Below are 12338 nucleotides of genomic sequence, written 5' to 3' on the forward strand. Positions count from 1 at the left end.
TTTGAAAACAAAGTTCTGGCTTTTTTCCATATTCTATATTTTAGAAAAAAACAGAAATAAATGCACATTCAAATGTAGTAATAATAAAGGGATTTTAACTTACTCCCAATTCACTTCAATCCAACTAAAGAAGAATTAGTAATTCTCACATTTGAAATTAAAATGTGATTTTGTGGGCCACTTCTATTGGGGTTGTGTGGTAAAATCCATGTCACTGTTCCCTTTGCCATCAATCTCATCACAAATATGACCTTATGACTTTTAAAAATTGATCATTTAGGACCTGACAAGTGTGGCTCAGTTGGTGCAAAACAAAAGGATGCCACTTCGATTTCTGGTCAGGGCACACGCCCTGGTTGCAGTAGGGGCGCGTACAGAAGGCAACCAACTGATGTTTCTCTCCCTCTCTTTCTCCCTTCCCTCTCCACTCTCTAAATCTAAGTAATTATAATCTTTAAAAAAAATTACATCACTGTCAAGAGTTTAAATGAACCTAGTAAGACTGCAAATGACGGAAAATACTCAATAAAATCTACCTCAGAAATTATGTTCCTTTGTAAAATCCCCTTTCCCTAAGAAATACAACATTACCTTTTCTCTCATGGGAGACCAAAGGACTCAAGAAACAAACACAAACATCTTTTACTCAACTCCTATAAATGCAGGACCTTTTGGTCTTTATAAATGTTTTGTCACTCTTGATATGAAAACTACTTTAAAAAAGGAATCACAGTACCTCTGGGCGGCAAATCCATATCTCCTGATGTCAGTCCTATCAAGTTGGGCCTTTGTGCGTGCACTCTGTGTCGGTACATGGGTCTGGAAGTGTTTGTTATGCTTGGGGCCTCAGGGTTATAGCCGTCTGTGTCATATGTATCTGGTAATACAAAAACTGCAATTAAAAAACAATTATAAAACTTCATAATTTTTCTATATATTGATAATAGAATAAGTAAGCTATATATTACATAAAGCTAACATATTTCATGCTTTAAAAAGAAAATGTAAATTTTATAAAAATAAAAATGTTTAAAAATATAACTTAGTTTTCTTAAAAAAGTCCTGAGGATTTACATTTAATGTACATTCACCATGTTTATATTTTTATTCTGTCATTTTAGTGAGAAAAACAGGTCTACTACAGCAATTCACTCTCTAAACATTTAAAAATTCCTCAAATAAACTATGATCTAAAACTCTATGACAGCACGAACACAGAGAGAGCCAAAACTGCACCTGCAGTAAAAAGGGAGGGTGGAGCAGGAGGAGGCTGGTGATGAATGCCGGTTGTTACTACAGCAGGAACAGAACTGGTTGCAGAGTTTGGGGGAGCATCCATGCCAGATGGCTGCAAAGGAGGAAGTGGAGGTGGTGGTCCTGTCAAAACCAAAGAATAAGAAATATCATCTGAAAGCAAACAAATAAAATAAGTTATTTATATATCCAAACATGATATTCTCATTCATCAAATTATAATATCTACAAACACCAAGCTCTTACAACTTATTAGTTTTCTAGGGTAAATACCCTTTTAATGTTTTCTAAAATAGGTTTCTCTTGAGCTATAAAGGACTACAGGCAGCTGGTATTTATCAGGGTTGGGCATAATTCTGAGTCACTCTGAACCATAGTAGTCCATAGGTTTGGCATAACCAAGCAAAATTGGGGTATATTCCAAATGGGAATATCTTGTTCTTGATTTTCAACATCTATAAAGTTACTTTAGATACTTTTAATAAAAGCAGGCATCAAATTATTAACTTTTTTAAAAGGCTATAAACAGACATATTAGTACAGGCAAACACATTTACTTACCTGTGACCGGTGGTAAACTGGGTGGTAATGGGCCTGGTGGTGGCACTGGGGGTCTCAAATTCACAGGTGGGGGTGTAAGAATTGGTGGAGGCGGGGGTAGTCCAGGAGGAGGTGGTCCTTCAACAACAGGAGGCTGTGCTGGGAACGGCAGCATGCCAGGAAGGTTCACATCTTCTACAACTACTGGGTCACTTCCATGATCAAAAGGGCACATGTCTCCTCTCATACAGAAACCCTTTTCTGTGAGAAAATATAGAAATATGAAAAGTGCTGGACATATAAATTTTTCTCTAAGTTAACAAAAGTAAGATATTTTTAAAATAAGAATATTTTAAAATGCTGGACAAGTGTAATTAATCATATCACAAGAACAAATGGCTAATTCCAGTAATTTACAAATACTTATCAAATGGTAACATAGCTAACACATACATTAAAAACTGTATCAACAAATTCAAGTGAGTATACCTAGCTAGCAAGATGGCATAATGCTTATATATACAAGACTTGTCCAGAAAGAGTTCAGCCACTGTTAATATGAGACAGTTTGCATGGCATGATATAACTGAGCAGTCAAGGAGAGTGTACTTAAAATGCACGTGTGAACAACTTCACTGTACTAGCCAGCGGGGGCAATAAACGCCACTGAGTGAGCGAGCATGTGTACAGTGTAGCCATCACATTGAAAATGATGAGCCAGTAGAGCAATGAATCTGTGTCAAATTTTGAATTAAGCTTGAACATTCCTCCACAGAAATTACTTGGATGATTCAGAAGGCTGCAGCTATGGAGCAACTGGTGATTGGCAGCCTCATCACAACTACGGGCCTGTTCATGCATCACATCTCTGCATGCAGTTTTTGGTGAAATATCAAATCATCCAGGTGACTCAGCTCTCCTACAGACCAGATTTGGCGCCCTGCAACTTCTGGCTTTTCCCTAAACTAAAATCACCATTGAAAGGGAAGAAATTTCAGACTGTCACTGAAGTTCAGGAAAATACAATGTGACAGCTGATGGTGACTGGGAGGACTGTGTGAGGTCCCAAGGTGCCTACTTTGAAAGGGCATCAGCGTTCTATGTACGATGTTTCTTGTATATTGTACGTTCTTGAATAAAAGTCTCTCTTTTTCATGTTACATGGCTGGATACTTTCTGGACAGGCCTTGTATAGTTTTTCATTACAAACATTTCCTATATTTAAATCTCACTTAAAACTTTAAGAATACTGCAACTATAGCTTTCATAAAATTTATAAAACTTTTACAGTAAAACCTTAAGTCTTCATTTATAAAATTCTTAAGTAGATAAGACCACATTTCTAGGTTCTACTTACATACAAGTAACCATTTATTTTTAAAGTGAGTTTTGTCTAAAATGTTTCAGTAGCAGATTCCTTCATAAGTAATCCTGTAGACATTACTTTTGTTTGGTAAATTCCAAAAATATATTAAGACTTACATGCAAATAAATATCTTTAAATTGATATTCAGTGATGAGTGGTGACTAAGAAAGTTTTCAATTACACTGAAGAATTCATGGGTGCTTATGATTAGTTTCCCACCATTTCCAATAGGTTGAGTCTTTGAATAACTATGGGCACCTTAACTTACAGAATTTAGTCAGCTGGAAATATTCATTCAATACTTCATGAAACAGGTCAAAGACTTACCATCATAGTCTCTACACCGTTTCTTTGGCATCGGTGGTCTGACATAAGAGTTGTGGTCCACCTGGTCTTCATGAAATTCAGACCAACTTTCGGTAGTGTTATTACCATGGTGGGTAGGAGCAATTACCGTTATAGTGCTGCTCAAAGTAGGTACAGGGTAATGACCAGATGAAATGTTAGGTACCGAAGAAACAGGAGTGTAATTGTTTTCCAGTGGATCTGTTCTGTCCAGGTCATATTTAGGTTTTACCAGATCCCTTTCTGCAACAAAATATAAAAGACCTATAATACTATATTTAAAAAACACATGCTCCAGATCTAAGAAGTAACATGTTTTGATAAATGTCCAAATTTATACAACCCTCCTTTCCTTTTAAAAGCTAACAATGAATACACCATGTTCCAAGATAAGCTATCTCTGCTCAATATGACCTAAACTACAAAACTACACATAAAGTTGCTGTATTATTTAATGAGTTTTTTCCTTTAAGTTCTGTTTACAGAAAAAATTATTTTAAAATTTTCTTCACTGCAATCTTATATGCATAACTTCAGCCCACAAAAAATATGTAATAAAACTAATTTTTTACACTATGAACATTTAACTGTCATCCATCTAAAGATACCAGTATGCTTTTTTACAATGAACACTATTTGATTATCGTGACTCAATAAGCAGAGGAACAAAAAGGAGTTCATATTAAACATGAACAAAAAAATTAACTGGGCTGCATATGGTCCTGAGGAAAGGGATTAAGGAGACTCGTTAAGTGAAGCAATGAGCAGAGAGGCCTAGTACACGTAGATCATTGGGGGTCGGGCAGGGCAGCGGAATCTAAAAGAAGAATAATAGCAAGTACAGGGCTTATACAATTATACAAAGGCTATAAAATTATCTCCTAAACTAAAGATGGCTATACAATAAAGGTTACAAGGGTAGCTAAAATCTAAGCTTGAGTAAAGGTGTTTTACTCAGAAGTATTTGTTGTTTTATGGCTTTAGTATCTTCCACTCAATAATAAATACTGCAAGGAAAGTTATACATGTTGGAAATGACATGGTCTTGCAAATACACACATCTAAAATGAAAACTTTTAACTGTTTTCATATATTTGAAGTATAACTGATATGTAATTAACTGAAAATATTTAAAGTATACAATTTAATGAATTCTGATATATGTATACACCTGCGAAACAAAACACCACAAACAAAATAATGTACATACAATATACATACACTGATGCCCAAATGTATCATTGTGCCTCTACATAATCCAGCCCAGGCAATCACTGATTTGTGTTCTGTCATCTTAGTTTCCATTTTCTAAAATTCTGTACATACATATTCCTTTCTGTTTACTTCTTTCACTCAGCATAATTATTCTGAGATTCATCCATTTTGTTGTATCAATAATTCTCCCCTTTTTATCCATGGTATGTATATACTACAGATTGTTTATCCATTCACTTATTGATGGACATTTACGTTGTTTCTAATTTTTGCCTATTACCAATCAAGCTGCCATGGTCATTTGTGTACAAGTCTTTGTGTGGAAACACACTTTCACTTCTCTTAGGTAAATACCTAGGAATGGAATGGCTGGATCATTTGGTAGGTGTAAGTTTTACATTTATTTTTAATATACTGTCAGTGTTTTCCAAAGATTTCCAGTTTATCTCTATCCTCAACAATACTGGATAAAGTCAGTCTTTTTATTGGTCATGCTGATGGATACACAGTGGTAATTCATTGTACTTTTAATTTGCATGAAAAAGAAATTTTAAAAAAGCATTCATTTGGACCAAATCAAAATAGAAAAATTGACAACAATGACAAAATTAAAACAACTTTTAACACCCTAAAATAAGAAGTATTTTCCCAATAAAAGAATTCCAACCCAAATATACACATATATGATGTACCCCTGCTTCGTGTTCTGCTTCTGCTTCTAGTCCTGCTTCTATCCCTGTCTCTGTCACGAAGCCGCTCTTTACTCCAACTTCGACTCCGACTCCTGCTGTAACTGCGACTTCGCCCTCGTCTTCTATTGTACCGGTCTCTGTATGAATCTCTTCGAGGAGGGTTTCGATCATAATCTCTTTTGCGAGAACGATCGTCTTTTTTCCTCTCATCACGACTTCTAAAAAAAGATACGATCACTTCTGTGTAAATAATTTTTAAGATGACACAGGAAAAACTCTAATTAAATGCAGAAGTAATTTAATTCTTGTAACATCACGATTCTTTATCACGTCATCAGAATACAAACATGGAAAACTCAGACAACTGAAAAATAAACGTGATCTGCTTAAATACTTTAAAACTCCTTTAAAAGAAAAACTCAAAGTCTTATGCATAAAGGCATCTATACATGTAGTAGTCTTAGAAAAGCATACTTGTACATATGTCTGCTCTCATAAGCATGTATCACATGTACTGTATCCTAAACGCCTTTGAAGCCCTAATGAAAAATAATGTATTTATATTAAAGGGAAACTTCAGAAAAAAAAGTCTCATTGAGATTTCATGCAATAAAAATAATAACAATAACTAATAAATGCCAAGCTGTCCTAATCACTTCCAGGCCTTTGAATGTTAATTAGATATTCTTGGTAGAAAAAGACTGAGTTACACTTTCTCAGACTAATAAAAGAATAGACATTACTTGACCCTGCATAAAAGATAATCAAGTCTAAACATGTGTATAAAAGATAACCAATGTCTAATCACCAAACATGGTTCAATGAATTAGTCACCTATTTTCTCTGTATCGGGAGCTTGACTGAGGAGGACTATGATTTAGCCTTCTGGAAAACTTCTTCTCTCGCTCTTCCTCCTTTATGATCTGATATACAAAAAAATGAGTAGAACTTTAGCAACAGTTATTCCTTACCATTTTACTATTTCAATGACTTAACGGATATGAAAATACAATAGCAAAATAAATGCATCCAAACAAATAATTCTCTTCTAAGTACCATCATTTAGTTTAACTACTAAAGACACGCATGCTGAAAGTTAAAGTGAATCTAAAGGAACTCATAAATGCTTATCTTAGGTAACATTTAGTAGTAAAAAACATTTTAAGCAAGAGTCCCCATTTTAACATTATTAGTGAAAACCCAACTTTATTCCTTCTTGCAAAAGTCCAACATACATTCATGTTTTGCTTTCATGGATTTGGTTTGGCACTGAACAAATTAAGGACTATAGGAGAATGCATTAGCACTAACCAAGTCATAACAAAGGAGAACATTTGAAAAAAAACAATATATAAGATAAAACAGTTCTTCAGTTTCTCCAGTTAGTGTGGCAGCTATTATATTTCTCTTTCCTCCATAAAGCCTCCATTCATATTATATAATTTATAGAAAGCAGCCCTGGAAAACATTCTCTTGTTCAGTGCTACTTTGTCAAGGCCAGAATTTTCCATGATGTACTGCCCAGAACACTGTTTCCATATGACATTAATAGGTGTTACTAGAAAAAAAAAGGACTTAGAGGATAAAGTCAGAAAATATTGAATATGTGGCTTCTGGAAATGTGATAGGGCTCAAGATTTGCATTTTTAATAAGAACCCTAAGATATTCTGATGTAGGTAATCTACATAGATAATATAAACATGTTCCAGTTTATGCCAGCTGTTTCAGCACCCCTTCAGGTAAGAGCCTCTTGCTATCAAAAGTGTCCTATATTGGATGATAAATTAAATGGAAATCCTACCAACAGATCAAACTCTGACACTGCGGAAAAGCCTTATTTTAAGAGTTTGACTTTTTTTCTTATAAATACTTTTGTTCTTTTGTCACCCACATCAACCCTCCCTCACCCAAAAATACTGGGCACAAATAAAACCCTCCGTAGGCACTTCTATATTGACAGATTATCATATTCCACAGTGCGTGCTGAATTGGAAACTTTCACTATACCCACAGCATTTTTAATCCAGATTGCCAGCTGACATTTTGACAGTTCTGAAAGACCGGTGATAAATATTCGTAACAATTGGTTAAAAAAAACTGTCCTGACATATTATTATATAAGTAGATGTAAAACTATGGCTTTGCCACTAACTGGTTTTGGCAGAAAACTTCTTACTGTTTCTCAAACCAAGAGACCATGATTTACTAAAGATTTTTAAAGAAATCGCCCTGGCCAGGTAGCTCAGTTGGTTAGAGAGTTGCCCTGATATGCCAAGGCTGTGAGTTCAATCCCCAGTCAGGGTACATACAAAAATCAACCAATAAATGCATAAATAAGTGGAACAACAAATCAATGTTTCTCTCTCTCTCTCCCACTTCCTCTCACACTCTAAAAAGAAAAAAATCAAAGAATTAAAATATACTTTGTAATAGCAAAATCAGGAACCAACCCAAACTTCCATCAGTGGGCAAAACTTAAATAAATTATTGTATATATCCACATGGCGTAAGTAGTTGCCAGCACAATAGCCACTATACTATCCCTTTCTTCCTTACTAACAGAATCCCTACACTGTTTGACATAAAATAAGCATTTATAAAATTAGTTCCCATGCCGAGAGAATGGGGGTATTTTATGTGTGTGTCTAACTGCATACATATTCATGTGTATAAATATGTTTAGGTATACTGGAATAAAATTATATTTCAGAATTATTATGTAATATGATCTATATATGATATATACATATATCATTGCATAATAAACATGTATTAATTATAATCTGGGGAGAAAAAAGATGAGGGGTAAAAAATCCAAAGATCACAACTATATCTTTCACCACGCAACAACCTCTCAATACTAATACAATCGCCATTTACTGAGAAACCTATTCGTCACACACTCTACCAGGTGCTTTGTAGACATTATTTAACTATTCCTCACAACGAGCCTATAGTATTTCCATTTCAAAGCTGAGTAAACTAAGGCTTGAAAAAGTAATGTTTTCAAGGTCCAAAGCAGTGACTGGTAAAGCCAAACTTTTAACCAAGATTTGTTTGACTAAAGCTAGGCTAACTGCAGAAATATAATAGTTTAATTGCAAATAATTTTTGCTAGAATTACAATCCTTAAATATAAAACTGAAGAGGTCTGAATTATTACATGATTATTAAACAAGAAGGACAATTTTATATAAAAAGTAAAAACTTCAAAACCTCTTAAGCATAAGGTCATCTCAATTGTGGTAAAGGTCATTATATTTTGACTATCTTAAAAATAGTTCCCTACAGAGCTGGCTGGTGTGGCTCAGTGGATTGAGAGCCAGCCTATGAACCAAAGGGTCACTGGTTCAATTCCCAGTCAGGGCACATGCCTGGGTTGTGAGCCAGGTCCCCAGTTGGGAGTATGTGTGAGTCAACTACACATGGATGTTTCTCTCCCTTTCTTTCTCCCTCCCTTCCCTGTTCTCTAAAAATAAATAAATATAATCTTAAAAAAAACTGTTCCCTACAAAATGCTTATGGAACAGAACCAAACAGATCTACTCTCAATCTAATTATTTTCACAGAACACGGATCATAAGAGTCCATAGCTATACGGTACTGTGCAGAAAGGCCTGCTTGAAAGGTAGATCCTTGGCTGGCACCTGCAAACTTTTATTCCTGCAGGATTCCCATCATTCCCTGATAATAACAGCTCACTTATCTCTATAATGTTTGTGCACATGGTAGGGCTTATGGTGAACACCTGCTTTCCTCATGGCAATCTAGAACATATTAGGCAGAAAGCACTTATGTGGCTAGACCTAAATAAAAACACTGGGCACTGAACTTGAACAAGCTTCCCTGGTTCACACATATTGTTATTATTCCTTAAGCACATCCTGTGCAACTCCACTGGGAGACACCAGAATCTTGTGCCTGTTTCCCTCCAGACTTTGCACCACATGCTTTTTTCCCTTAGCTGATTTTACTTTGTATCTTTTCAATGTAGGAAATCATAACTGTGGCCCTGGCCAGGTAGATGGGTTGGTTAGAGCATCATCCAGATACATCAAGGTTGTGAGTCTGATTCCTGGTCAGGGCACATACAAGAATCAACCAATGAACATATAAATGGGTGAAACAACAGACTGATGTTTCTCTCTCTCCCCACCCACCCCCTGCCTCCTCTTCCTCTTCTCTCCAGAAGGCAATAAATTAAAAATTAAAAAATAATGATAGTAATGAATTTAAAAAAAAGAAATCATAACCATGAGAATGACCACATGCTAAGTCCTGTGAGTACTCCTACTGAAATCACTGAACCTGGGGGTGGTCTTGAACACTTGTGACACAGACATGGAAAATACAACTCAGTTTAATTACCCTTTACATGTTCTTAAAGGAAATGTAAGGTTTAACACAAATCCTTACCTCTTCTTTTTTTATATCTTTTTCTTGGTGTTGAAAAAATTCTACCTTTAAGCTTCCTGATGATGGCTGCTCTGGAGGAGGTAGGTAACTCTTTGTATTCACAGCATCAAAAAGTTTTTCCACAAATATCTGTGTCTCTAAAAATAAAATAAGGAAACAAAAAACCCACATATTAAGACATGTGCTAAGATAGTATTCTCCACTTAAAAGCTTCCTAACCAGTGTGCCATGGCACAAGTCCTGTGGTAATGCTGATCCGCTCAATTTTCAAGGTGATGGGGGCAGGAATGGCCAGAGCTTCTCAGCCAGTCCCTTCCAGCCATGCCTAATTTCCATGTACTCTACCCCATATTCAGACACAAACATTACCATTGTCTAGATGCTGGATAGTGAAAAAGCACTGTGCTACACAACATTCAAAGTAGTTTCCTAGGGAGCAATATCTTTAAATTAATAAGCATTCAGTCATTTTCTTAATCTTTACAGAAAAAAATATCAGCATGGTTTAAGAAAGAGCATAAAATTAATAAGGAAAAGAAAGGCATTCTTTATAAATAAGCTATGGATATAATCAGCAATAATACTGTTTCCTCAACTTCATTACAATTAGAACCTGTCTCTTACTGAATTCCTTTAATACTGTGGGTAATTTTTTTTTACTCCTATTAGTATTTATTTTATGATGAACTTACTCCTGAGCCGTAAGTTTTTGTTTCTTCAGTTTTTTCTGGGATTTTTTTTTTTTCCTTCTGTGCAACCTCCTATTCTGGTTTAGGCACAATCTGCTCTTTTTCAGTAAGGATCACTCAGCGTGGCAGGGAGAGCTCATGGATGGGCTCATCTGTCCACGAGCTCTGTAAATTCTGTGCCACATCTTGGAAGCTTTGTTCACCTGAATGTCATCAACAACCAGAGATCTACATCTAAACCCTTAAGTTCCGCATTAATCCCTGTATTTTTAAGCATGTGTGGCAAAAATTTATCACTCTTCTGGGCTACGGACCCTACATTCAGCACCCCTGTTTGGTCTGGGCACATCTACCAACTCCACCATTGTAACAACAGAATGGGGCACATTACTTCTATAAAGTGATATCCTTCAGGTATTTGGTAGCTTTTTGGCTATGCAAACCTTTGATGGCCAGGGTACTTTCACAAGGGTTCTTAAAGTGAACACAAAGATCTGAACCTCTTGATCTGCATGATTTTTTGAGGTTTTCTAGGTCAAGTGAATAGCAAACCATTTTCAAAGGACACCTCAGGCTGCTTTCATGGAAAGCTGTATAATCTTATTTTAAATAACCTATTAAAATAAAGTAGCATCTTTAAACCACTGATCTTACCTTTTTGAAGAAATACATCTAGTTGATCAATACATAATGCCTTTAACTCTTTTTCACTTTTGTCTTTTTTCACCAAAGCAAGAACGTATTTTGCTAGGGCTGATGGATCTGCATCACAGCTAAAGGAAGAAAGCAATTTGAAAGAAATTTAACCATAAATAATTGCCCACTCTACAAATTCCCGTTACAAACTGACTTAACATAGTAAGTAGTTTTATGAGTTAATATATGTAAAAAGATTGCAGAAGGCTTGTAGGAAGCAATGAAGAAATAGAAATTCTCCTTTATATTAATATACTTTACATGATGATGCATGCTGTTATCATTTGGTATCCTTCCAAATACATGTTTTAAGAATTCAGCAGGCTTAATTATTATTAAAAAGAGAAATTATAGCAAAGGAAAAATAATTTCAAAACATCAAAAATTGATATAATTGGTGTGGTATGATAAAAATACCAAAAGGCTTTATCCCCTCCCAACTAGATGAAAAGCCAGAAAAACACTGAAAAGGAGTGTAACAAAGAGAAACTTAAAAATAAACCACTCAATAATTACTTTAACAATAGAAAAGAAAGTCTAGAGATAGACCCAAACATACACAGAATTTAGATTTTATAGTGGTGGCATCCAAATCAATGAGGAAGAGATGAATTATGCTACCTGCTCCTAAATTCCTGACCCACAGAAATGATAAATGTCATGAGGTGATAAATGTCTGCTGTGCTACTAAGTTAATTTTCGTGGTAATTTGTTACTTATCACAAAACAACTTCTCTCATATATCTACTACTGTTAATATGCAAAGATACATGACTATTTATTTGCAAAGACTTGAAGTGGCTTATAACCTAAACAAGAAAAAATCCATTTCAGTGGTACATGAGAGATTTTTAGAAACTTTTTCTCTGTAATTTACTTCAAAATACTCATACAAACAATTTAAAACAAAATATCGATAAAACTACTTATGGTAAATCAGTATTTTCACATCTATTTATAATGAGCATGGAAATACTTAAACCTGTGATGCAATAAAGCATGAAAAAATGGGACGATAATGTATTGTCTCATGATATATCTATAGATATACTTACATCTGGCAACCTAGCATTATTGCATGAGAGCCCACGAAACAATACTTACACATGTTAGGTAACTTGAAT

General features: G+C 35.1%; 1 protein-coding gene across 12 annotated transcripts in view; it reads right to left on the bottom strand.

Annotated features, from left to right (window-relative positions):
- Window positions 1-12338, bottom strand: part of RBM26 (RNA binding motif protein 26) — a 77785-nt gene that overhangs the window by 41573 nt on the left and 23874 nt on the right. For 7 of the 12 annotated variants that reach the window (XR_006785685.1, XR_006785681.1, XR_006785679.1 and 4 more), the window contains exons 2-9: window positions 11173-11291; window positions 9830-9966; window positions 6247-6335; window positions 5413-5630; window positions 3488-3748; window positions 1816-2055; window positions 1237-1407; window positions 737-892 (exon numbers count right to left, since the gene is read on the bottom strand). Coding sequence is in view for 2 of the 12 variants with exons in the window: in XM_045838966.1 (XP_045694922.1) it covers window positions 737-892; window positions 1237-1407; window positions 1816-2055; window positions 3488-3748; window positions 5413-5630; window positions 6247-6335; window positions 9830-9966; window positions 11173-11291 (1391 nt within the window). In the remaining 10 variants the exon portion in view is untranslated. The remainder of the gene's footprint in view (window positions 1-736; window positions 893-1236; window positions 1408-1815; window positions 2056-3487; window positions 3749-5412; window positions 5631-6246; window positions 6336-9829; window positions 9967-11172; window positions 11292-12338) is intronic. The other 5 variants (XR_006785682.1, XR_006785686.1, XR_006785687.1 and 2 more) reach the window with 3 other exon arrangements.

Source organism: Phyllostomus hastatus, unplaced genomic scaffold, assembly GCF_019186645.2.
Source record: "Phyllostomus hastatus isolate PE091 unplaced genomic scaffold, TTU_PhHast_1.1 phas_contig_29, whole genome shotgun sequence".
Taxonomy (NCBI): Eukaryota; Metazoa; Chordata; class Mammalia; order Chiroptera; family Phyllostomidae; genus Phyllostomus; species Phyllostomus hastatus.